The sequence below is a fragment of the Pseudorca crassidens genome, chromosome 10 (assembly GCF_039906515.1).
Source record: "Pseudorca crassidens isolate mPseCra1 chromosome 10, mPseCra1.hap1, whole genome shotgun sequence".
NCBI classification, from domain to species: Eukaryota; Metazoa; Chordata; class Mammalia; order Artiodactyla; family Delphinidae; genus Pseudorca; species Pseudorca crassidens.
In genome coordinates this window covers 10,328,169-10,354,099 of record NC_090305.1, presented here as the reverse complement: position 1 = coordinate 10,354,099, position 25,931 = coordinate 10,328,169, and the positions used below count along the sequence as shown (strand labels likewise).

At 41.4% G+C, this 25,931-nt stretch overlaps 1 protein-coding gene across 1 annotated transcript in view; it reads left to right on the top strand.

Moving 5' to 3' along the window:
• Positions 1–268: 268 nt before the first annotated feature.
• The window catches only part of RANBP9 (RAN binding protein 9), an 89,537-nt gene continuing 63,874 nt past the window's right edge, over positions 269–25,931 (top strand). The window contains exons 1-2 of the mRNA XM_067752026.1: positions 269–1,193; positions 15,361–15,472. Coding sequence (XP_067608127.1) covers positions 608–1,193; positions 15,361–15,472 — 698 coding nt within the window. The 5' untranslated portion in view covers positions 269–607. The remainder of the gene's footprint in view (positions 1,194–15,360; positions 15,473–25,931) is intronic.

Below are 25,931 nucleotides of genomic sequence, written 5' to 3'. Positions count from 1 at the left end.
GAGGCGGCGGGCTCCCGGCAGAGGCGGGGACCCCAGCATCCGGTCCGCGAACGGCTGGCGGACCCGGGCAAAGGCGGAGTCCGCGCGGGGCCACCCGCCTCCCTAGTGCGGTCTCCCGGCGCCGGGACCCCCGCGGGCCCGCCCTCCGCCGCCCGCACGGCCCCGCCCCCCGCTCGGCCCCGCCCCTCGCGCCGAGCTCGCCCCTCCGGCCCCGCCCCTTCGCCCAGCACCGCCCGCGCGCAGCGTCTCGCGCCGGCCCGGCCCGCCCGCCGGGAAACAGCCGAGAGAGTAGCGGCCGCGGCTGCTGCCACCGCGCCTTCTCTTCCCGCGCCTCCGCCTCGCCCCCGCCCTCAGCGCCTCGTCCCGGGCCAGCGCCCGCGCTCCGGCCAGCGTTCTCTCGGGACCTCCCCGGGCCTGGCGCCCACTCCCCCGGCTCCGAGCCCCCCAACCGTCGTGCTTTCTCCCTCTCGGCGCGCGGCCCGCCGCCTGCTTCCGGGGCGGGCGGACTGGGCGCCTGGTGCCGGCGGCCGCAGCGACAGCGCCCCCGGGAAGCGGAGGAGGAAGGAGAGAAGAGGTGGAGGTGGCCGCAGGCTGAGTCGCGGCCGGGATGTCCGGGCAGCCGCCGCCGCAGCAGCAACAACAGCAGCAGCAGCTGCCGGCGCCACCGCCGGCGGCCGTGGCCCCGGTGTCCGGAGTCGTCCTGCCGGCGCCCCCGGCCGTCAGCGCTGGCTCCTCTCCGGCCGGCTCGCCCGGCGGCGCGGGCGGCGGTGGCGGCTTAGGGGCCGCGGCGGCCGCCCTGCTCCTCCACCCGCCGCCGCCGCCGCCGCCGCCGCCCCCGGCCACCGCGGCCCCGCCACCGCCGCCGCCGCCGCCGCCGCCGCCGCCGCCCCCGCAGCCCGCCTCGGCGGCCGCCCCCGCCACCGCGCCCCCTGCGCCCCCGGGTCTTGCCGCGGGCCCCGGCCCGGCCGGAGGCGGCCCGGCCCCGGCCGTGGCGGCGGGCAGCAGTGCTGCGGCCCCCTTCCCGCACGGGGACTCGGCCCTGAACGAGCAGGAGAAGGAGCTGCAGCGGCGGCTGAAGCGCCTCTACCCGGCCGTGGACGAGCAGGAGACGCCGCTGCCTCGGTCCTGGAGCCCGAAGGACAAGTTCAGCTACATCGGCCTGTCTCAGAATAACCTGCGGGTGCACTACAAAGGTACTGGGCGTGTGTCCTGCGGTGGGAGTGGGGCCGCAGACCCTCGGGCCGCCCCCGCCCTCCCGGGGCCGGGTGTCCTCGGAGGGGACTCGCCGCCGGCTCTGGTGCTCCCAGGGTGGGATTGGGGTCGCGGGGAGAGGTGCGAGGGAAAGCAGGCGATTCTGGGAAGGGAAAGGTGAGTATAATGGTCCTGGGTAGAATGGAGCTGGTAATCCCAGGCCAGGAGCAGGACACCTCGGGGGAATCCAGGATGACAGGACATAACTCGCTTTCTGATTTCCCTTTGAGATAAATCGTAGGGCTGGGATGGAGGAATCTATGGGCTCGGAGTTGGGTTACATTGTTCTCCAGGTGGTGTTGGGTCAGGCGCTCTCCTCTTACGTGGGGGGAAGAGAGGCACGATTCTGAGGGATAATTTCTAATTAAGGGAGAGCAGGGATGTATAGGGGGAGGAGTAATCAGTGGAGGATTTTGCCCCAAATTAAGCTAGAGATTGTCTAGGGGAACACACGGGCCGGGGCCCCAAGTTTGCCGTCAGTGTATCTTGCTAAAAGCAACTGGAGGGTGCGAGAGGTGAAACCTCAGGAGTACGTGTTTTCTTAGGGGAGCAGTAACCTACCACGACTGATTGGATATGCCCTATATTTATATGTTGGCATTATGAAAGTCTCGTTGAAAACAGGGATTTGTTAAAAACGTTATTTAGCATTTTAAAGAAAATTGGCTCCTATTTTCCACCTGCAGTTAAAAAAAAAGCCTTAGGCTAGTGCTCTCCCCCTCCTCCCTCACCTACCTCTCCTATGTTAAAACAAAGCTTTAAGCAGATCAGTTGTATATAAAATTATAAATTGCTCTGGGAGTTTTTGAAATGTAGCCCACATTAATAACACGCATCAAATTTACTTATCTGGGGGAAAAAAATCAATCCAATGTGTCAGTCTATCTGGAAACAAATCCAGTTTTTTAGGCCCCAAACCTGCTGCTTTTACATTCAGAGCAGCCTCATTTTGATTGGCTTCAAAGGGAGGGTCTTTATCAGATCCTAGTGACATGGATATAGAGGGTATAAACAACCATTGTGGTGAAATTCTTAAAGTTTACTGGACTGAAATTTGAGAAGAACCTTGATAAATAAGTTACTATTTAATCAGGAACGAGAATGGCCACCGAAGTCTTCCAAATGATTTGGCTGCAAAGAATAACGCACAAAAATAGGCCTTGTTGAATATTCCTTCCTTTTATCCATAGATCCAGAGAAGTACTTTCAATTTTAAATGTTATGCTTCTTAATCTAAGTGGCTGAAATTTTCCAAATATTGGACCTTTGGTTTTTCTTAAGTTAGGACATTTTGTTAATATCCTGTGAAGGCTGTTGTTTAATTTTGTGTTTTAATTTGTGTGAACAGTGCTATGTATGAAGTGTTTACTTCTGATCTGGCTACCAGAATGCTTTTTGTCAGACTCCACAAAACTTTACTTTAAATTTTATGGTTGATGGTTGATAGTTGGCTTATAAAATCAGAGGGAGTAGATATAAGAGATTATTGAACAAAGAATTCTAGCTTTCCGAGTCCTGCCATCATTTGTGATTTTAGGCATGTTACCAGACAGGGTCTCAGTTTCTTCCTCTGAGTGATGAGGGAGTTGAGCTGGGTGTTGGTAAGGAGATTTCCAGCTCTGAATTTCCATATCTAAGATCTGTGATTATAGTCTATTTAGCACTGTAACATGCCTTGACTAGTTTTACTAACTACTTTTACATAAAATTGATGATTTGGGTCACGCAAAAGTGCAGCTTATGTGAAATTGGTTGGAGTTTGGAATATTTATGACACTGCTGTCTCAGTTATTTTTCCTCTTGGCCTCTTTATTACTTTCTGTTGTGTAATACTAAGATTCACTTTCTGGAAACTTCACTCTTTTGTAAACATAAACCATTATTTCTGGAAGAACAGATTTTGCTGTTTGTCATTCTTTTTCTTTCCTCTCGCTTTTTTCTATCTCCCCTTTGTCTCTCCCTTCCCCCTTGTCACAAACACGGGCCCTTTTTCCCCTTCTACTGCCTCTTCCTCGTCTTGTTATTTTAATATGTGCCTCTGTGTTTTTCCTGTTGTTTTTCTGTGTGCCTTCAGAGTGGACCACACCAGAAGTTACTGGGCATCTAAGCAAGGGGGAAGTGTCTTAGGTAGTGGTAAGCAAATTTGAAGTCAGAAAATAACATTAAAAACTATTGTTCTTAAAGTATTTTTGCATATTACAGAATTTCAAAAGATTGATGATAATTATTTTCCATATGATGAGGATTTTTCTTACCTTTGAAATATAAATTTCTTTTGGTCTGAACGTATTCTGTTTTGAAGATGTTATTCTTCTAAATTGGAGTTACTCTTTTGGAAACAGTGGGGTTCCTTAAATGATTTGAAGGGATTAATGTTAAACAGTGTCAGCCATACAGACCAAGTTGATTGGATTGCAGAGGAATTGGGTGTGTTTACTACCTGTTAAAAATTTTTAGAAGACTTTTTGCTTAGCAGTCACACACCAACTGTTGAAATCCTCAAGCATGGCCCCTTTTGTTTTTGAAATTCTTGTCAGCTTTGAATAAGTATAAATGTGACAAGTTTAGACCTAGTTATAATGATCACTTTATTCCAATTTAAAGCATTTTAATGAATGTGACAATGGGTTTGATTAGTCTAAATGTTTCAGTTACAGGTTGCATTTTTATATTTGTGAAATTACCACGATTTGTTTACTTTGCCAAGCGTTTTGATACATACACTCAGGAGCATGTTAGTGAATTTGCATAAGATGGTGGAATTCTCATTTAAGACGAGAAAAAGTGGGAGCACCTGGAAGTTAGAGCTTCCCAGTCACAAGTAAGCCAGGATTGGAAACTAATTTTCATTGATTTTAGATTTAGTGTTCTTTCCACCACACTGTATTGCCTATTTCAATTTGTATGAGACTTAATTATCTCAAGTAGTTAAAATCCAGTGATCACATTTATAACTTTTTGAAGAATAGTTGACTTTGAAGAATAGTTGATGTTGAAAGTACTTCCTCTGGGGAAAGTGCTACCTGGAGCACACTAATGCCATGGAAAAGTCCAGACGCTTTGATTATACTGATTTAGGGCAGCTTAGAAGAAATGTAAGATAAGTGAAAGTTGGGAATGATAGGAAGAAATGAATAGTGAACTGCACCTTCTAACTGAAGTATTATTAACAGTGACCAAATCGGTTGAACTTTTGGTATGCCCAGCTCCCCTCCCCCTCCGTATCACCAGCCACTAGGCCTTTAACGTGTCCTCAGTTTAACTGCTTATCTAATTTCTTGCACTTCTTTATGTAGAATAAGTATCTCAACACATATTTGCTTGCTTACCAATAGAAATGTCTTTAGAGATTTATGGGAGGTGATACAAAAATGTGCTTCAAAATCAAGGAATTTAAAAACCAAGCTTTCCCAGGGATCCCTTTGCCAAAATTGAGCTTTAAGAATGCTAGTTATAACTGCAAGGATTAAGTGATTCTAATAATCATATTGAACAGAAGTAGACAATAGTAATGATTTTTTTTTGGTAATTTATTGAGCAATTGCTGTAGGGCAGATATTCTTCTAGACAATTTGTATATATACCTTACTCTCTATTTATTCATTTTGTTTATTCAGCAAGCTTTTAGTGAGTGTTTACTTTGTGCCAGGTTCTGGATACTCAAAGGTGAATAAGACACTGTTTTTGAATTCGAAGAGCTCAAAGGACATCAAGCAGTGTGTGTAGTAGGGAAGTGTCATAGAGTACTGTGGAAGATGGGGGAGCATCTGCTGCAGGCTGCCCTTGTCAGGGGTGAAGTTGGTGGGTCAGGGAAAGCTTCTTGAAGGGGATGAGGCCAGCGGTCAGTCTTGAAAGATGAGTATGATATAGGGGAGGAGGGGCTGGGCATTACAAGGGAAAAAGCATAAACAAAAGCATAGAGGAGAGAATTATTCTATATGTTTGGATCTACAAGCAATATGGGGTTGTTGGAATTTAAGTGTGTGACAAGGTACAGCTGGGAAAAGATCATGCGGGGCCTTATAGAATATTTTATCGAGCTTGGATCTTATTCTGTAGGAGACAAAGAATCATCTAAGGATTTTAAGTAGGAAGTGACTGGCTCATTTTCATCTTTGTCGGATTATACAACTAATTGGGAGGTGGACTCAAGGACACAAGCCTGGAAATAGCAGACTCATTTAGAAGGCTGTTGCAAACCACATAAGAAATAAGGACCTGAACTGGTCAGTGGTGGGGGCAGAGAAGAGCAGACATATCTGTGATCTGTGCTGAAGTAAATCTGACTGGATATGATGGAATGATGGAGAAATCAAGGCTGATGCTGGGTTTCCAGCCCTGTTAGGTTTTTGCAGTGAACCGTGAAGCAAATAATTATCGCAAGGAAGTATTACAGTACACTTAGAGGTAAGTGAAAATGGGAATCTTAGCCATGTGATCTGACCATGTAAACCAGAAGAAGCCAAAGAAATAGCGTTGGAGAAAGAACAGAAAGAGGTCTTCTGGAGTTAGGGTGGCTCTGTGTCATCACCACAGCTGGAGTTCCTGATTTGTCACTTTATTCTAATGTTCAGATGATTCAGCTACAGTGCTAGTTTCTGGTGGTTTTCTGTTCTTTTCCCTACTAACTGGTTTATCCTTTTTCCTATTTTAAACTCCCAAGAGACTCAGCAGATTGGCCTAGCTAGTTGCCGTCTTTCTTAGTTGGGCAGAGCTTTTCATTCTGTGCTGTGGAGTGAATTGGTGGCCTTCCCATAGATGCTGACCTGTGTTGAATCAGCTGTAGGGGTGTGAGGGTTGTTATGAAATACAAAATGTCCTCCTGGTGGAAGGATAGTGTGGACCCCACTCCTCTCAGTAGGGACAGTGTGGGGGTCAGTTTCTCCTAGGAGGGGCTGAACCTGGAGGAGAGGCTGAGGTCATGACTGACCTGGGAGTCGCCTGTAGCTGGTAGTTGAAACTCAGAGTGTGAGAGAGAGTGAGTAAAGTGAGAAGAGCAGTGGGCCAAAGATGGAACCTTGAGCAAGACCAACATTAAAAGACTGCAGGGAGCCCAAGAAGGAGTAGTTAAGAGGCACCTGGACAGCGGGGAGGGTGGTGTCACAGAAGCTGAGCAGAGGAGTGTCAGAAATGAGGAAGTGAACTTTCGTGTCAAATGCAACATATAGGTTTAGTGACTTAGGCACAGAAAAATTTCCACTGGATTTGGAAAGTAGTTTGTTGTGACCTTAGGTAGAACAGTGTGAATTGAGTGATGGGGGCAGAAATCAGGGTCAGTAGAAGGGACCAGGCAGAAAGTATAGTGAATATATGTTATTCTTGAGAAATATAGATGAGGAAAGAGATTAGTCAATACCTGGAGGAGAATGGAGGTTAGGGCAGCTGTGGGTTTTTGTTTTTTTTTAATGATTGATATTGGAGTTATGTTGTATCTGGAGATTAGCTTATAACATCAGCATGTAAGATGAAAATCCACATACTTAAAATTATCCCTAGAAAACCCTTTGGAAGTTACTGTGTTAGAAACTATTGTATCATTTCTAAGTAGGCCTAGTTTTAGTTTGGCTGCGTGGGTAAAACTGAAGTGACGTAAGTTAGATGACAGTATGATGTTAGTGCAAGGTATGGAGTCTCAATAAGTGTCTACAGAATTTAATGTGTTTTAACAAATAAGATAAATAGTACCAATACTTGGTTTTATTACCTTAAAGTTAAAAAAAAAGTTCATTATACTAACCACCAACTCCAGTGCATTATTGACAATGATTTATAACACAGAGACATATAATTTTATGAGAAGGATATACATTTTTGGGACACTGTGCCCTTATAGATCGAAGGGAAGGAGAGTAAAGAGGGAAAGGATGAAAATACAAGCTTGGGAGGCTGACAGAGTAAGGACTTGGAGGGAGGAAGGTGGTTCAGAAGCTTAAGATGCTTGCCCTTGAAGAGGAGAGGAGTACGTACTGTTCCTTCGATAACAGTGGAAGAGGTGGACTGGTGTAGACAGACGAGTTAGTAATGCGTGAGAGGAGAGTAGAACGTAACCATATATATATGGCTGGTATATGGTATAATGTTGGAGTCCCATTTCAGTCCCGTTTTGTGATAGAGGAGGTGAGGTAGTTTGCTCACTGAATTCAGGTAGAGGACTTAAAGCCTAAAGTGAATGATGGAGATGTGGACCATCTTCATCTTTCTAAAGATTGCTGTGTGGTATTGATAACAGTGGAGAATGCCAGCTGACATCATTAGTTCACAGTGGTGACTGTTTGCAGGACGGTTGGACTTTATTCTGCAAAGGCCAGCTGCCCAGTGCAGGAATAGGGAAGGTGGATTATAATGTTGATTTAAGGCTGTGGTTTTGCTGGCTGGGTTTGATGGAAGGATAGGCATATGAGGGAAATCAAGATATTTGGGAGCTTTTAAATAATTACCATGTATACCATCCTGGAAGAGGAAAGAGAAGAACAAACAAACAAGAAAGGGTTCAGTGCACTGGAGTTCCTTGACTTTTTTTTTTTTTGCGGTACTCGGGCCTCTCACCGTTGTGGCCTCTCCCGCCGCGGAGCACAGGCCCCGGACGCGCAGGCCCAGCGGCCATGGCTCACGGGCCCAGCCACTCTGCGGCATGTGGGATCTTCCCGGACCGGGGCACGAACCTGCGTTCCCTGCATCAGCAGGTGGACCCTCAACCACTGCGCCACCAGGGAAGCCCTGGAGTTCCTTGAATTTTGAAGTGCAGAGTGAATTCTTTAGACAGGGGAGAGGATAGGGGGGTGTGTCCTAGGGGAAGATGTCGGTATTTCCACTGTAATGCCAAAATTGTGTTGCTGGAAAAACTTAATGTTTTTCACAGAATTGCGCACTAAAAGTAACAGGGCTTATGGGAAAAATAGGGCTGGGGCAGACCACTTAAAACCTATGGAACTTTGTAACCAGAGCACTACAGAAATAACAGTCCTAATAAAATACAAGCCCAGTTAAATTTCCACTCCCATGTGTGCCCAACATCACAGGCTGCTGATCCTTCACAGCCTTCAACCCTGGGGTTTGGTCTTCCTTGTTAGAGATGTAAGTTCTTGACAGCTGTTTAATCAAAAATAAAAATCTGATTCAGGGTTTAGCTCTTTTCACCTTTTTTTTTTTTTAAAGCAATTGGAAATGCTTAGCTTTAGCTATTAGAATGGCTAAAATCCAAAGAAAACCTGGCCACGACAACTGCTGGTGAGGGTGCAGAGAGCAACGGGAACTCTCATACTCTGCTGGTGGGGGTGCAAAATGATACAGCCACTTTGGAAGATGGTTTGGCAGTCTCTACCAAAGCTAAACATAGTTTACCATATGATCCAGCAGTTGAGTTCCTAGGTGTTTACCCAACTGGTTTGAAAACTTACGCCCATACAAAAACCTGCATGTAAATGTTCATAACGGCTTTTCTCGTAATCACCAAAACAGGAAACAACCAAGATGTCTCTCAGTAGGTGAATGGATAAACTGCAGTACATCCATACAATAGAATATTATTCAGTGATAAAAAAGAAATGAGCTATCTATCCACACAGAGACACATATGGATCTTAAATGCATATTGCTGAGTGAAAGACTCCAGTCTGAAAAGATAACATACTGTATGATCTCAGTGATATGATATTCTGGAAAAGCAAAACTATAGAGCTAGGAAAAAGATGAGTGGTTGTCAGGGGCTTGAGGGGATGGAGAGAGGGCGAGTGAGGCGAAGAACAGGATGTTTTAGGTCAATGAAAGTATTCTGTATGATGCTGTAATTGTGGCTGCATGACACTGTGTGCTCATCAAACCCTCAGAATTTTAGGACATAAAGAGTGAACCTTAATAGGTACATATTTTTTAGAAAGTCACTTGGTGGGGGGGAATCCCAGTGTAGAATGTAGCATGTGACAAAACAGTGTAACTATATTACAAATATATGAAGCAATCTCAGAAGAGGAGGGAAAAGGCACTGACCTAAATAAGTAACTGGAAATCAGTGGAGTCTGTAAAACTAAAGGTAAAAGAAACTATATAAGCACTGAATTCTTGTTGATAAGTTGCATCCCAGGGGGATATGAGTTAACAATTCTGATACTGCTGTCCATGTATACTAGAACTTAACAGTTAAATCAGTGGATGGTGCACAGTGGGAGCTGGGTTTCTCACCACTGGAGTGGTTAGAATGATCCACATGGTAATGGATTAGAGCCGGAGACAGTAGTATGAACTCATGTTCAGTTTAATATGTACACAGATGATTAAATAAAAAGCACAGATGTGTGTATATACAGGGGTTTAGTGTACACACATATATTTCTTCGCTCTTGTCAATGAGAGGGCCTAAAAGCAATGACACCCCAGTAACTGTGAGCATACCTAGTACCTAGATCTTGGATTCTAATGCCATTTGCCCATAAAAGGAGCCAGGACCCCTTGGAGAAATGGCTGATTCTAGGACTAGGGTAGGAAATGCACAAGATGAGCTTCCAGCATCTTGTAGTGCCAGAAAGTAACAAAAACAAGAAACACATAATGGAGGTATGTCAGAGCGCCAGAGCAGCCAACTGAAAAAGCTCCCAGTGGCTAAACGGGGAACAGTTTGAGCAACAAAAGAAATGAACTAGTCTTGAATTATAACCCAAAGTATAAAATAAATATGCATGAGATGCATGAGTCCATACTGATATAAACAAAGAGGAAGTATCTTAGCTTTTTTTGATCTGTACTGCACTTGAATTTTCCCCAGATGGGTTAATACAGTGGCAGGTATAGCAGTTCCTGAAGCCACCAAACACTGGGCACAATAGGAATGCACTTCTGGAGGAATCCCAGCTTTTTTGACTTAGGGCCTCTGTTTATTGCTAAAATTTTCTCTTTAATTCATTAATGTACTGGGAAAAGCTATGTTATGAGCTGAGTGACTTCTTTATTATGCTGATATCATTGCCATGTTTATCAAGTGCATGTGGGCTAATTTGTATTCAAGAAATGTGCTTTGTAGCAAAACAGACTTTACTGCAATTTAATATTTCTGAGGTGGAGTAGTTTCAGGTGATGTCAGCATCCAGAGTGTGGCTCCAGGAAGAATGATTGAAATTAGAATGGAAGTCAGTGGGAATAAAGAGGTCTGGAATTAAAATGCAGAAACAATAAAATAATCAAAATTAAGTGTTAACATGTGTTAATGTTGTGTGGCGGGCATATAAAAAAGGTTAGACCGAGTCAGAGAGACTAGAGAAAGAATAATTGAGGAAGTAAAACTTGAACTAAGATAGAAGGGCTGAGGAGGACCTGGCCAGTCTGAGAAGGAAGGGTACACAGCTTTCCAGTTAGAGGGAGTAGCTTGGGCACGGCCTGGCCTGGCCAGTGTGGCTGGAGCAGAAAGGAGGAGGTGGAAAATGCAGAGGGAGGGCAAGATCAAACAAGGTTTTCTGGAAGTTTATCTTTTTCTAGCCTGAATGGGAAGGAGTGTTAGTTGTCTTGAGGGCTAGTGGTACAAGGAAGGCTGATTTATATTTTCAGAACGGCACTTGGCTGCAGGTTGGAGAGTGGAGGGGTCTGGGGGAAGGCTTTATTCAAACCCTTTCTGTTTCAGTTAAATGCAGTCAACAGACTGAATAGGAGGAGGTGACCTTGCTAGTCTTAGAGTCCTGAAGCAGTACATGTATTTTCTTCTTGAACCATCTAGAAAACACTTAACATTGAAGACTGTGGTTTTAAAAATGTACACTTTGGTAGTGTGAGGGTTGTACTTTGGTCACCACAGAATTGAAGGTAATAAACTTCCTGCTGATGAACATTATTAGAAATAGGCTCTTCACTCTGATATTAATATCTTATATCTCAACTTTTTCTTGAGTCTTTACATCTTAAGGTTAATTTTAAAATGGAACAAATCCTTTTAACATTTACAGAATTTTTCTATAGTGTCTTGGTAGAGCATAATGAATATACTAAAACCTTGAAGATTTATGACTCTGTAGTTCTTTACAGTTAATTTTGCATAATGGTAAGATGTAGGGGATTTTAAATCAGACATAGATTTAATGCACGATTCTACCAATTTTGGGCAAGTTATATAATCTCTGTAAGAATTTCTCCATTTTTAGAAATGAGGTTAAATTATACCTATTTCACAGATGTCGAATGAGAAAAATCTATACAGAAGCACCTAGTACTTTGAGAGATTGTTTACTCTCAAATATTAGTTTTCTTTCTCTTTTCCCACAAAAGTAGCTAGAATAGGAGGTGGGAATACATGTGAAGTGATCCCAGAACGTTCCCTGTAACTAAATCTTTCCTGTGGGTTCAGAGCTCGCACTGGATCAGGCTTCTTGAATTTAAATCCCAGCACAAATCCTGGTTTGGGATTCTCACCCAGCAGTACGACCTGAGTTTCTTTATCTTCCCTTGGCTTCCTCAACTATGAAATGATAATAAATAGTACCTACTTCATAAGTTGTTTTGAATGTGAAATGAGTTAATAAATACAGTGCTTTTATTTATCATTTTAAAAATTGAAGTACAGTTAATTTACAATGTTGTGTTAGTGTCAGATGTACAGCATAGTGATTCAGTTATACATACATACATATACATTTTTTTCAGATTCTTTTCCATTGTAGGTTATTACAAGATATTGAATATAGTTTCCTGTGCTATATAGTAGGTCCTTGTTATTTATCTGTTTTTTTTTTGTTTTTTTTTTTAATGATCCATATAGCATTCTTATTTTTCTATTTCTATGAATACCAGCTACTTTCAGAGCATATTATCATTAACTTCTGAACCTCTTCTTTTTTTTAATTAATTAATTAATTTATTTATTTATCCTTGGCTGTGTTGGGTCTTCGTTTCTGTGCGAGGGCTTTCTCTAGTTGCGGCAAGCAGGGGCCACTCTTCATCGCGGTGCGCGGGCCTCTCACTATCGTGGCCTCTCGTTACAGAGCACAGGTTCCAGACGCGCAGGCTCAGTAGTTGTGGCTCACGGGCCCAGTTGCTCCGCGGCATGTGGGATCTTCCCAGAGCAGGGCTCGAACCCGTGTCCCCTGCATTGGCAGGCAGATTCTCAACCACTGTGCCACCAGGGAAGCCCTTATCTGTTTTTTGTATAGTAGTGTGTATATGTTAATCCCAAACTCCTAATTTGTCCACCCTGCCCACCCCCCCATCACCCTTTGGTAACCATAAGTTTGTTTTCTCTGTCAGTACAGTGCTTTTAGAATGGTGCCTTTCACATAGTATTAAATGTATGTCAACTGTTATCACTTACTATTATTAAGTATACTTTGAGATTCCCTTATCCCTAAAAGTTTTGGTCACTTCTCTTCAGAAAAACCAAAACCAAAAATAAGGGCTAGTTGATTTAGGATTCCTGGGTTAATTGGGGTTTTCTTTAGATTTATTTTTAACTGTCTAAATTTTAAAAGTGCTTTTAGTTTACATGACCTTTTCCCAGGCAGCCAATTATTTGAACATAATGTTACCGAAAAATATATTTTGCTGAAACCATAATTTATTAAATGTCTGTTTTTAAAAAGTGATTAGTGTATCATTCTGCAGATTTATGCCATTACTTTCTTCTGCTTAGCTCCATGTAAATACTACCTACATATATTAAAGCAGTTTTATCAGCATCTGTACATTGCTGCTTCCATTTTTATCTTTCTAGCCAAGTTTATCACCTCTCAGTGTTCATCCTGCTGAGACATATACTTAAGACATCTATGAATGGTAATAGAGTGGCTGAGTTCATTTAGTTCCTTTTAGGCCATGTGAACATGTGCTAATTTGCATTGCAAGTGTAAACTTAACTGTTTAATGGTAGGATACGCATTGATAATTTGACAGAGTGTATGGTAAGGGAAGATGTGATCTCATTGGTGTTTGATGGTTCTTGTATAAACAGGATATAATTTTTGACTGATAAGAGGTGTTTAGTTTTAAAACAGTCATGGTAAATTTGAGAAGGGGAGTTCTGCTACCCATGAAGGTAATGGTATAGTCTGACTGAAAGATTAATGACATAAGTTTGTATTGGGTGAAGCATATCTAACTAGAACACCTGAGTAATGATTTGGAGCATTGTTGCTCATACGGCCCTTTTCGGGATTGTGGAGTCTGTCTCACTCACTCTCTCTGAATACTTTCTGACATGCTACTTCAGCTTTATTCTTCTGGTGGTTTTATGGGCATATTTTCTCTTGCTCACGTGGTTTTATTCACATGCTAGCTTTCAACGTAATTTGTGTCTTGGGTGATGGACAGGGGAGGTGATCTTAGTGAATAAAACTCTGGGTTAGATTGAGGAATAGCTAATTTAACAAGTTTAAAAGCCTTTATCTAACAGATTCCCTAAAGATGTCAGCATTAGTATGGTTATTATATTGCTTTCTTAAAAAAGAAAGAAAAGACAACGAGAGGTTAGCTATGTTTCTCAGAAGGCTGTAATTGACCAAAGAAATTTTATGGATCAGCCTTTGGATAGAATTAATGATCAAAGATTAATGATTTTTTTTTTTACATATTAAAATTTTTAATTTTTCTAAACACCAACAATGCAATTTTGCTAAAGTTACAATTTTGGAAAATTGACTGGCCTCAAGACCACTCCCAGGCTTTCTGTCAAGTGTATCTGTCTGTGTATCTGGTCTCTACCATCTCAGGGCTGTGTGCATTTCTCCCAGGACTTGGGGTGGAGTAAAGGTGGGTAGAGAAGATTTTCTAAAGGTCTCCTGGAGTATAGAGCCCAGGAGAGTCCTAAGTGAGGCCCTGGGCTCCTTGAATGCTGTGTATAGTAACCTCTCTCTGCCCTTGTCTCCCAAGCTCTCTTTTGCCTTCCTCAGGTTTGGTATCTGGGAAGTTTGATTTTCCAGAGGAAATTAAATATTTTTAAAAACTATTTATTGATTGATTGATTGCTGTGTTGGGTCTTTGTTTCTGTGCGAGGGCTTTCTCCAGTTGTGGCAAGCAGGGGCCGCTCTTCATCGGGGTGCGCAGGCCTCTCATTATCGCGGCCTCTCTTGTTGCAGAGTGCAGGCTCAGTAGTTATGGCTCACGGGCCTAGTGCTCTGCGGCATGTGGGATCTTCCCAGACCAGGGCTCAAACCTGTGTCCCCTGCATTGGCAGGCAGACTCTCAACCACTGCGCCACCAGGGAAGCCCTTAAATATTTTTATGTCGAATTATATTACAATAAATATTACCAAATGCTTTCCTTTTACGTTGTTCCCCATCTAACTGTTAAGTTCAGGTAGTTGAAATGTGGATGATGAAATGAGTGAAACCATCAAAATCTATCCAAAGTTTGGATCTAACCAACAAAATTGTAAATTCTTAAAGTAAGAAAGCTGTTATGCCAATTCAATCTAATTATAAAAATTTCACTTAAAAAAATAGTGTATGAGGGCTTCCCTGGTGGTGGGGTGGTAAAGAATCCATCTGCCAATGCAGTGGACACGGGTTCAAGCCCTGGTCTGGGAAGATCCCACATGCCGCGGAGCAGCTAAGCCCGTGTGCCACAACTACTGAGCCTGCGTGCCGCAACTATTGAAGCCCTGCTCACTGCAACTAGGGAAAGCCTGTGCACAGCAATGAAGACCCAACGCAGCCAAGAACAAAATAAATAAATTAAAAAAAATAGTGTATGATACAGGTGCTTCTGGTTTAAAAAGTTAGGCCATTTGGCAAAAAAGTGTTGTTTAGGAATTTGATAGATTATATGCAAATTTAGATCTAATAAAATTAATCATATTCTCATCTTGTTCTTAAAGTGTATCCTTTTGTCTCTTAAAAATACCGGCTACCTTAAAATACTTTATTTAATTTGCATAAAGGACTGCTAGGTTCACTGTGCTTAGATTCTGAAATTTTATCAAAACTAGTAATAGTGTGAAGAGTTCCATGTTTAACTTGGGCTGTGTTGCATATTGGATTAATTGTGATGATAAATGTGTTATTAAGTCTTTGATTATTTGTACTGATGAAAGCAGAAATGTGTATCTCATTCAAAAACCATATTGGTTCCTGAATTATTTGTTAAGATTTTCATTTGATTATCTCTCTTGATTTTTTTTTTCCTTCCTGTTCCTTATGCAGGTCATGGCAAAACCCCAAAAGATGCAGCTTCAGTTCGTGCCACGCATCCAATACCAGCAGCCTGTGGGATTTATTATTTTGAAGTAAAAATCGTCAGTAAGGGAAGAGATGGGTAAGTGTACATTTTGATGGGAAAATCGTTTGCTTACGGGTAATTATTTTTGCTTTGATTCATAACCGTTTATGATGTATTTGGAAAATTGGAATTTTTGGGAAATTTTGGTAATTGGAAAAGTGGAATATGAATATTCTAGTATAGCATGTTGTACCTGGCTCAGCTTAAATACTAGTTGAAGTTAACACTTGAGTTGGTGAAATTACCAGGTTTTTCTGGTAGGTTTGTCGTTAAAGTGGAGAATTGGAATAAAACAGTAGAGAGATAATGACTCATTTTCCATGCCTTTCTTACACTGCCATTTTCTGAATTCTGCTGAGAAATTAAATCTTCTCAAAGGTAATTAACCAAAACCAAAAGGTGATTCATAGATATTTTACAGGGATGGGGCCTCAGAATTTTAGGTTTAGATCAGGGAATTGTATGTTTGTATGCTCTCAGTTGGAGGCCATTCCCAAGTATTAGGATGTAGTTTAGAAGCTTCCAAATGAGAACTTCATGTAGGTGCTAGAACCAACTTTTATATCATTGCTTTTCAACTTGAGATCACTGGGTGTATGTGTGTGTGTGTGTGTGTGTGTGTGTGTGTACACATCAGAGTCACTTAGGGGACTATTAAAAATATAGTAGTTTGGGTCTTACCCCAAAAGTTCCTTAATCAGTATTTTCAGATGTAGAGTTTGGAAGATAGGCATTTCGAGAAAGCTCCACAGGGAATTTCGGTGCATCCCTCTGATTGAGAGCTAATTACGTAGAATCATTGGATCTATCCTGTGGTATTTCCTGATAACTTCATTGTGGTATCAGAGATCCTTTAAAGCATCTATAGAGTCATTTGTGCAGCTACCAAGGTAAATTTATGGGGCTGTGTAAGTTTACCTGTACTTGAAGTGAGTCATTTAACCCCTCTTGGTGCTTCTTCTGTGTTTAATTGACAAAATAAGTATGTTCAGTAGATCATTCCTCTTTATTTGCTGAATATTCTCAATGTCAACAATACGGAAAGTACAAAGTGAAACCTTGGGTTCAACGATAACTTTTTAACTACCTTAGTTTTCCCAGGGTGATCAAGCCAAAGGTAAAATCAGAGAAGCCAACGATAAAGTGGTTGAGAGACCCCCAAATTGAAATAGGCACATGATTGTAACCATTTCTAACTCTACTGCTGTATACTCAGTAAGCCAGTTCTTTTGTACTTCAAGTTATATCACCAACTCCATAATGGTGGTGTTGCTCAGGATAATTCCCAGGATTCTCTTTACCTTTCACTCTGCATATTGTATCTTTGCATGAGCTTGACCTTATATTTTCATGACTGCACATTCCCTGACGAGTCTCAAATCTAAAGCTACATCTCAGGTCATTCCCTTGAGCTCTAGACCAATATATCTGCCCAGATGTTTGTATTTGAATGTCCCACAGGCATTTAAATTTAGCTTGTTTAAAATCTTTTTCTCAGCCCTAGCTTGGTTAATGGTTACACTGTTGCTAGAAACTTGAGAATTTCTTGCCTTAAACTTTCTCTGTCCATTTCTACAGTTTCTGCCTGAGTCAGGTCTTGGTACTTTGTCCCCTAAATTACTGAGGTCTCCCAGTTGCTCCCTATTTTGCTCTCACTCCAGTGAGAGAGCAGTATAACTATTGCTCATCTTCTTCCTAATACAGAACTCAGTTGTGTCTGTCCCTTCTTGAGATTATTTGGTACACCTGTTGCTTTGAGATTAAAATCTAAAGCTTCTTAGCAGGGTCCTTCATGATGTGACCTTTGTAATTTTTCAGTCTCATCTTTTTGTTGCCAGAATCCCTCATTATTTTTTTTTAAATTAGGTATGTTTTACATGTAGTAAAACTTACCGTTTTTAGTGTGCAGGCCTGTGAGTTTTGACAGATGTGTACAGTCTTGTAACCATCACCACAATCAATATATAGAACAGTTCCATCACCCTGCAGAATTCCTCCATACCCCTTTTTAGGCAACCTTTCCCCATCTCCAGCCCCTGGTAACCACTGATTGGTTTTCTTCCTTTATAGTTTTGCTGTTTCTAGGATGGTGTATAAATGGAATCATAGAGTATGTTGAGTAGAGTAGCCTTTTAAGTCTGGCATCTTTCACTGAGTGTAATGCATTTGAGGTTCATCTCTATTTTTGTATGTATTGGTAGTTCATTCCTTGTTATTGCTGATTATGTGGATGAACCAACCACAGTTTGCTTACTCACTCTTCAGTTGAAGGACATCAGATTATTTCCAGTTTTTGGCAATTAGGAATATACCACTCTAAACATTTATGTATAGGTTTTTTCGTAAACATGAGTTTTCATTTAACTCGGGTAAATACAAAGGAGTGCGATTGCTGGGTCCTTTGTTAAATGTATTTTTAACTTTATAGGAAACTGCCAAATCGTTTTGCAGCATGGCTGTACTAGTTACGATCCCACGAGCAGCGTGTGAGACTTCCTGTGGCTCTGCCTCCTCAGTAGCACTTGCTGTTGTCAGGGGTTTTGTTTTGTTTTGTTTTAAATTTGTAGCCATTCTAATAGGTATCTAGTGGTTTTCTTGTTGTGGCTTTAATTTACTTTTCCCTAATGACTAATGATGTTGAAGACATCATTAATGTCTTCATTAATTCTTATCTGTCCTGTTTTTTTTTTTTTTTTTTTTTTTTGCGGTACGAGGGCCTCTCACTGTTTTGGCCTCTCCCGTTGCGAAGCACAGGCTCCAGACGCGCAGGCTCAGCGGCCATGGCTCATGGGCCCAGCCGCTCCACGGCATATGGGATCTTCCCGGACTGGGGCACAAACCCACGTCCCCTGCATTGGCAGGTGGACTCTCAACCACTGGGCCACCAGGGAAGCCCTGTCCTGTTTTTTTTAAACAAACTCAATAGTTCCTTTATTTCGATTTTATTTTATTTTATTTTTAAGATTTTTTTTTTTAATATGGACCATTTTTAAAGTCTTTATTGAATTTGTTACAGTATTGCTTCTGTTTTATGTTTTGGTTTTTTGCCATGAGGCATGTGGGATCTTAGCTCCCCAACCAGGGATCAGACTCCTGCATTGGAAGGTGAATTCTTTAACCACTGGACTGTCAGGGAAGTCCCCTATTTTGATTTTAAATTAATTACTTGTCAACCACTGTGGACATGGTTAAGAAATGACTTAACAGAGATATACTTAAAAATACTGAATTGACAGCTCAATTGAACGGAATGCTTCTTAGGGCAGTTCTCATTTTGGCATTCACCCTGATTAAATTTAAGGTCCTTATTCCTCATCTCTTTTCTGAGCTATGGGAGCTCTAACTGGGGCATCCAGTTAATCTCCATTTCCATTTTTCTGCCAGCTTAGGCTTGGAGAAATAAGCCCCAGAAAATAGAAAGTAGTATGTTAAACAGAGTTGAATCAACATAAAGTGACCCCAAAGGAGAGGGATGGAACCCCAAAGGAGAGGGATAGGTTAGAAAATACTACCTAACCAAACTGGGGTCCACTTGCCCGGCACCCAGCAAAGCCAATCTACTGACACTGGGTTGTGGTAAAGTACAGTGTTTATTGCAGGAACCAAGCAAGGAGGATGGGCAGCCCATGCTAAAAAGACCCAAACTCCCCAGTGGCTTTCTGGGAAGGGTTTTTAAAGGCAGCATTAGGGGTGAGGGTTGTAGGGTGTGTGATCAGCTTGTGGACTTCCTTCTGATTGGTTGGTGGTGAGGTAACAGGGTGTTGTTTTGGGAATCTTAATCATCAGCCTCCTGGTTCCATCCTGTCCAGGGTGTACATGCTTGTGGTCAGCACGAAGTCACCATCCGCCTCTTGGGAGGGAGACTTAGTTTCTGCAGAACTACTCAAAGATATTTGTCCGATTGTTATGTATACGCCTTGAGGAGGAAGTAGGACCCTGTTCTGTGGCTGCTGTTGTTTAAAGCTGTCATCACTTCTCTTGCTTGACTGCTTTTCCTTGGTTTCTGCATTCCCTCGCTTCCCCAATTAGTAACTGCTTGAGTCTGCTCTTTGGAAGTCAGGAAAGGCCTAGGGACTAAAGCCTTTTTCCTACAAACAAGAAGCACAGAGGGGCTTTTGTACCCGGGAAGGTCTCGCAGGGTCCTACTGGGTTTCAGTCTCCCTTTTTCTTTGATACTTCTCAATCCTGAGGGGAACAAGTGTGCGACAAGAAAGGGAATAAAGTTTTGGATAGAGAGGTTAACCATAAACCTGGCAGGGGGACTTGGTTTCAAAAATACCCCCAAAGACCTTTTTCTAATCAGAGTTGGCATCTGTGGAAAGTAGATGGCAGGTATGTAGTGCCGTAAGATACTCTCTGTAGTTCTCTGATGGTACTTGCTGGCTCATGTTTCTAGTTGTGTGCAGGTTCTTTCCTTCCTCCTTATATTCACCTTCTCTTGTCTCTTTTCCCATTTGCCAAGCTTAACTAGTTACTCTTCAAGTCGTAGTTTACAGTTACTTTTTTTTGGTGGCACTTTCTCCTCCCCAAAATAAGATTGTGCCTTTATTATGCTTCCTTTGCTTTTTGGGCAGACTAATTATAATATTTATACAGCTAACTGTCTGCTTATTGGTGATGTAAAACGGTACAGATTCAAGGGTGAGGGACTATTTTATATTTCTGTAATTCTAGTACTTACTTTTTAGCTAGCACTCATATGAATGAACAAATGGATGGATGAGAAACAGTACCCACCTCCTGTATATTCTTGGAGAAAACTGTTGTGTTTTTTTGGTCTGATTTTGTTTATTTCTGGTAATCTTTTTTTTTTTTTTTTATTGTAATCTTTTTGAACACAGTTTTAGGTCCAACCCAATGCTTTTGGAAGGAAAGAGCAAACAGTTCACTTATGGAAGAAAAGCAAGTCATGTAGCTTATTTTGGCCAAGTATTGTCTTTCTGGAGATATATTGAACTGTATCAAGAAATATAAAAATTCCTTCCTAAAATCCTAATGTCATTGTAAAGACTTGACCAGAAAGAGCAGCTGTTAGTTACCTTTCATTTGCAGTGATACATGCTCATCTGAGAGTTTATTATACTTAATTTAAAATTGAATTTTCTTTTAAACAGTGTGTTTATCCAAGATTAGGACAGGTAAATAAATATTTGGATCCAAGATGTCAGTTTTATTACGAGAAATTGTCTTTGTAGCAAGTTTTCTCATGAAATGGCAAGAGTTGGGTATGAATTGCTTCTCAGTTTTTTTGTAAAATGCATGATTTCTAGGTCTGCCTTGGAAAAGTAGGAATATGACTGTGTTGATTGGTACTTGTTTTCTTCATTACCTAAGAAGTGAGGCTTGAAGGAAGTTCCTTTTATTGAATGAAACAAATAATATGTTCTGTTTTCTGCCTTGGATTTTCATTTAAACTAAACATAATTTTTGTGTATGTTCAGCAAAATAAGCTTACTTTATTAGGACAAAATAGCCTGTCTCAATTTTTTGATTAATTTGAAAATGAATTCCTAACACCTTTTGCACCCCAAAAATTAAATCACCTTATCTGCATGAAATCATTTTCTTCAGGAGACATATTTAAAGGGTATATATTTACTTTATGTTCTTGTTAATTCTTGTTGACTGTCAAGATGAATTTCTAAAAGTAGTCTCTAAAAGTGTCTTTTGAACGTACTTTCAGTTCAGGAATTTTATTCAGGTTTTAAATTATGTATACTGATAGAGGCAATGGAGATACAGTTAATTATAAATGTGAGAGATAATAAAATTTTTATTTGGAAATTTTTAGAATTATAATTTATTATGAGTGTGATATTTTTAACTCTTCAAACAAAATATTGATGCCATTCTGCCAGTGTGATTCAGGAGAAATCAGCAAGTAATCCAGTCTCTGTTCTGTTCCTAAATTCTGCTGATAATAAAAGCATAGAACATTCCTTCTATGCTTCCTGACTTTCTGGATTATTTCTTGGGGGAGTGGAAGAGAAATAAAGGCCTTTCTTTCCATCTAGGTTTAAAAGGCTTTAAAAGGTCTTTCCTTCTAGTTTCTATTGGTGGTAAGCAGTAAGTGGAAACACAGATGGAAAATGTGAACAAAGATATCAAATAAACTATATATTTATTAACTTAATGAATATATATTGAACGGGTATGGTGTATCTGGCATTGGCAGCAGCTGAGCGAGTATAAGAAATTATTTTATTTATCTCTGTCTTATCCATAGTTTCTAGTAGAGGACCTGACACTTAGCAGAAACTCAATAAATGCATTGAGTGAACTGAATGTGCGTTCTTGTTCTCAGGGAATATTGAATTCAGTATTTGGAGGGTACGGTGGGGCAGAGCAGGGAGCAGACATATGCAAATAACTCTAGATTAAGACATAATATACTAAGTACTTAGAATGAGAGAGTATATGGGAGAACTGAGGAGATGATGATTAATTCTAGCTCAAGGAAATAGATTTATAAAGGAAGTAGTGTTTGATAGGCCTTAGAAAATGAGTAAAAATTTGAGACACTTCGATGGGGAAAAATATTCCAGACTATGACAAATGGCTGGACTTGTCTCATGGGAGGAATGGAACTGTATGGTGTCTTTGGCTGAGGTAGATGACTCAATATTGCTGGAGACTTGAGGGCTTATAGTGAAGAGTTTACAGAAGTAAGAGTGGAATTGGAATCATATTAGAGAGCCTTGATGATAGTTCTAAGGGCAAATGCTCTATAGGTAGTAGGGAGCCTTCAGTCTTTTTGAGTAGGGCAGTGATAGGGTATCTGTTTTAGGAAAACAGTACTGGGTGGGGAGGGGATGCAGTGTGTGATGGCAGTGTGAAAGATGGCTAGAGATAGGAGTTAGGCTACGAGGCTATTGCCTAGGGATGAATTGTGATAGAGGTTAAAAAAATAGAGGAGGAGGAGGTAGTTTAACTTGTTGGGTGGTACCTAGTATGTACCAGATACTGTGCTAGGAACCTAGGGTTTACAAGGAGGGATTGGCCAGGACAGGGTCTCTGCCCTCCAGAAGTTTGTAGGTAAGAATAGAAATGAACATGTCAATAAATAATTAAATATAGCATAAAAAATGTATAGTAATAGCTATATGAACAAAGTAGAGAAGCAGTATGGTGGAGGAAGTGACCAACTCTGTTGGAAGATGGGGTGGCAATCAAGGAAGCCTCTAGAAAGCTTGCAAAGAGTTATGGAAGAGGAAGAAAGTTAAACATAAGTCTCTCTCACTTCCCTGTCCTTCAGCTACCTATTTACCCTCCTTAGACTGATTTCCTAGGAATTACTCCAGAGATACTCTATGAGCAGAGTTTTCAAAGATGAATAGTTGTTTTAGAAGCTGATTTAGTTACTTTTGCTAAGAAATACAGTGAAATACTTTGGGACAAGAAAGATGGAGATTTGAATATTGGCTTTGCCACTTACTAGTTCTGTGGCCTTGTACTTTTCGACAAACTCTTTGTTTCCTTTTCTGTAAAATGGAAACAGTAGTGCCAGCCTCATAGGATGAGATTAAATAGTTCACTTAAAGTACCCATTAGAGTGCCTGCCTGGTGCACAGCCTTGATGCTTCTGTTGCTGATGGAGAAGGAGCAACACAAAGGTTTGTGGCATGAATGTGTCTGGAGGTGATCATGAAGGGACTTCTAATGGATAATCTTTATCTTCTAGGTGCTAGCTTTAAAAGGGAATGATAACGATTGGATTTGCATTTTGGGGAGGTTACGCTGATACAGAAAAGAGAGGTCTGAGAGACGCAAGAGGTCCAGTTGGGCCATTATGATTTTGCATTGGCTTAATCTGTGTAGTGGAGTTAGTGAGGAAAGTAGATAGATTTATTAGCTATTTAGGACTTTAAAGAAAAAGAAAAAACTTGATTAGGAGGTGGGAATGGTAAGGGTAGCTGTTGAAAGGGAAAGAATGAAGGGTGACTTCCACTGTTCTGGCTGGGACAGTCGATTAGATAGATGGTGCTGTGACTGAACATAATAAAAAATACTGGAGAGAAGTAGAACTTTGAAATTGCAGATGATGGGGACATTGTTTGAACTGCTGTGAGACATCCAGATGATGAATTAATAGTAGGAGCTTTGACTGAAAATAAATGGGATTTAGGAGAGAGAAAAGTTGTAGGTGGATTTTGGAGTCATCAGAATGTAACTTGTTGAAGCCATGAGGATTGATATGATCACCCAAGTATGTGGTGTAAAAAAAGAAGAGGTCTGAGAATGGACATCTGAAACACCATATTTACTAGAAATGTAGGAGGGAAGAATCTAGCTAAGGATTCTGAGAAGGAATGGTCCGAGTTAGAAGGAAGATTCTAGAGAGTACTGTGTGTTAGAAGCCAAGGAAGTCAATTAAAAGGAGAACTGAAGTGTCCGCTGGTTTGTCACTTAGGAGGTTGTTAATCTTTATTCTGGCAGTTTCCTTAAAGTTGGGGTGGGAATGAGTGCAGTGCATCAGAGAGTTAGAGGTAAGGGATGGAGTTGGTGGAGCTGGAGGACTGCCTAGCTGTGCAGCACTTGTGGGAAACAGTATTTCTCCATCCATTCAGAAAAATCGGCCTAAGAAAATTATATCTTGTATAAATTCTATTAATAATTCAACTTGTTTTCTTCCAGTTTTTATATATACACCTTTTTTACACAGCTGTACTCTTCTTACACATTTTTTTAAAATGTATTTATTTATTTATTTTTGGCTGTGTTCGGTCTTTGTTTTTGTGCGAGGGCTTTCTCTAGTTGCGGCGAGCAGGGGCCCCTCTTCATCGTGGTGCGCAGGCCTCTCACTATCGTGGCCTCTCTCATTGCAGAGCACAGGCTCCAGACGCGCAGGCTCAGTAGTTGTGGCTCACGGGCCTAGTTGCTCCGCAGCATGTGGGATCTTCCCAGAGCAGGGCTCGAACCCGTGTCCCCTGCATTGGCAGGCAGATTCTCAACCACTGCGCCACCAGGGAAGCCCTTCTTACACATTTTTACATCCTGTTTTTATTATTGATTTGCCAAGACATATTTATTACTATGTATTTTTTAACCTAGTTACAGGTATAAGTACTTTACTATGAGATTAAAAGCTCTGACCATCTTTTTTCTTTTTGTTTTATTTTTTTTTGCTGCAACATAGTCTGTTGCAGGTGTATTAAGGCACATCCATAGCTATTCTCCTATCGTTATTTAAGTTGTTTCTAACTCTTTTCACTATTATAAATAATTTTTATGCATGGTATCTGTATTTCTTTAGGAAAGATTTCTTGAAGTAGAATTATTGGATCAAAAGAGAAAGTATGTACACTATTAAGGTGCATGAGGCACTGGCCAAATTACTCTCTAGAAAGATGAGTCCAATTTCCGTGTGGGCGGGAGAAACTTGGTCATATGTGTAAATTGAGGAGAGGAAATCACTAGGGAATCCAAGGCAAGTTGAGGAGGCTAGTTCCTTTGCTGAGGGGAGTGGGGTTGAGGGGTTAAATATAAGTTTGGAATGTGGGCTGGAATACGGAATTGATTAGAACAGAAACATCTCTACTTTGGGAAGCCTGTCTTGACAACCTTTCCACCTCCAAACTGGGTTAGACTCCTCTGTTATGTGCTTTCATAGCACTTTTACTCCCCCTTTATAGGATTTCGTCATATTCATAATTATTTATGTAAGATCTGTCTTCCTTGTTAGAGTGTCAGCTCCACGGGAGCACAGACTTCTGTCTTTTTCACAGTTTAGTCTGTGTTGGCCCACACATAGCTACTTAGTAAATATTTATTGATCAGAGAAGTAAAAGTATTGAGAAACTGTGAGATTTTAAACCATGAATTTAAAATCATGTAGTGACAGCAGTTTACATATGTAAAATCATTTTTCTGTATGTACTCAGCTGGTTGGGGAGGAAAGTTGAATTGTATGATTGATACAGGATGGGAAATCATAGTTTAGGTAAGTTAGAAGCACAGTTGTAGTTGAGGTTACTGGTGAGAGAATGTTTAAATGGACAGTTTTTTAGTTCAGGCTGGATAAGGAGGAAATGAAATCAGTAGAGTGGGTAAAAGCAGACAAAATGGAGAAATTTGTATGTTGCTGTTTCTAGTGAGGTTTAAGAAGAGGTGTGGTGGGATTTCTGAGGTGGGGTTTCTGGAGCTGCCAGGTAGGAGGTACCAATGAAAGACAGCTTATGTGAAGAGAAGCAGGAGGGATTTTGGGTTGATTTTCTTCGCTACTGTCTCCTCAGTGCATAGAACAATGCCAGGCACAAAACAGGTGCCTGAGTGGAGGCGATGGGGTAACAGCTTTGCCTCTGCGTACCCCCAGCTCTGTGCCTTGTACAGAGTATAGGTATTGGTGTTTATGGAGTGAACAAAGTGAGCCTTGGATTTTGGACTTTTCTTTACTGACATTTTGAAACCAGCAAAGATGATTGGGAGCTGCATTTCTGTTGGTGAGGAAAATGTTTAACAAAGTGCCCAGTGAATGTGGGAAAAGTGCCCTAGAGAT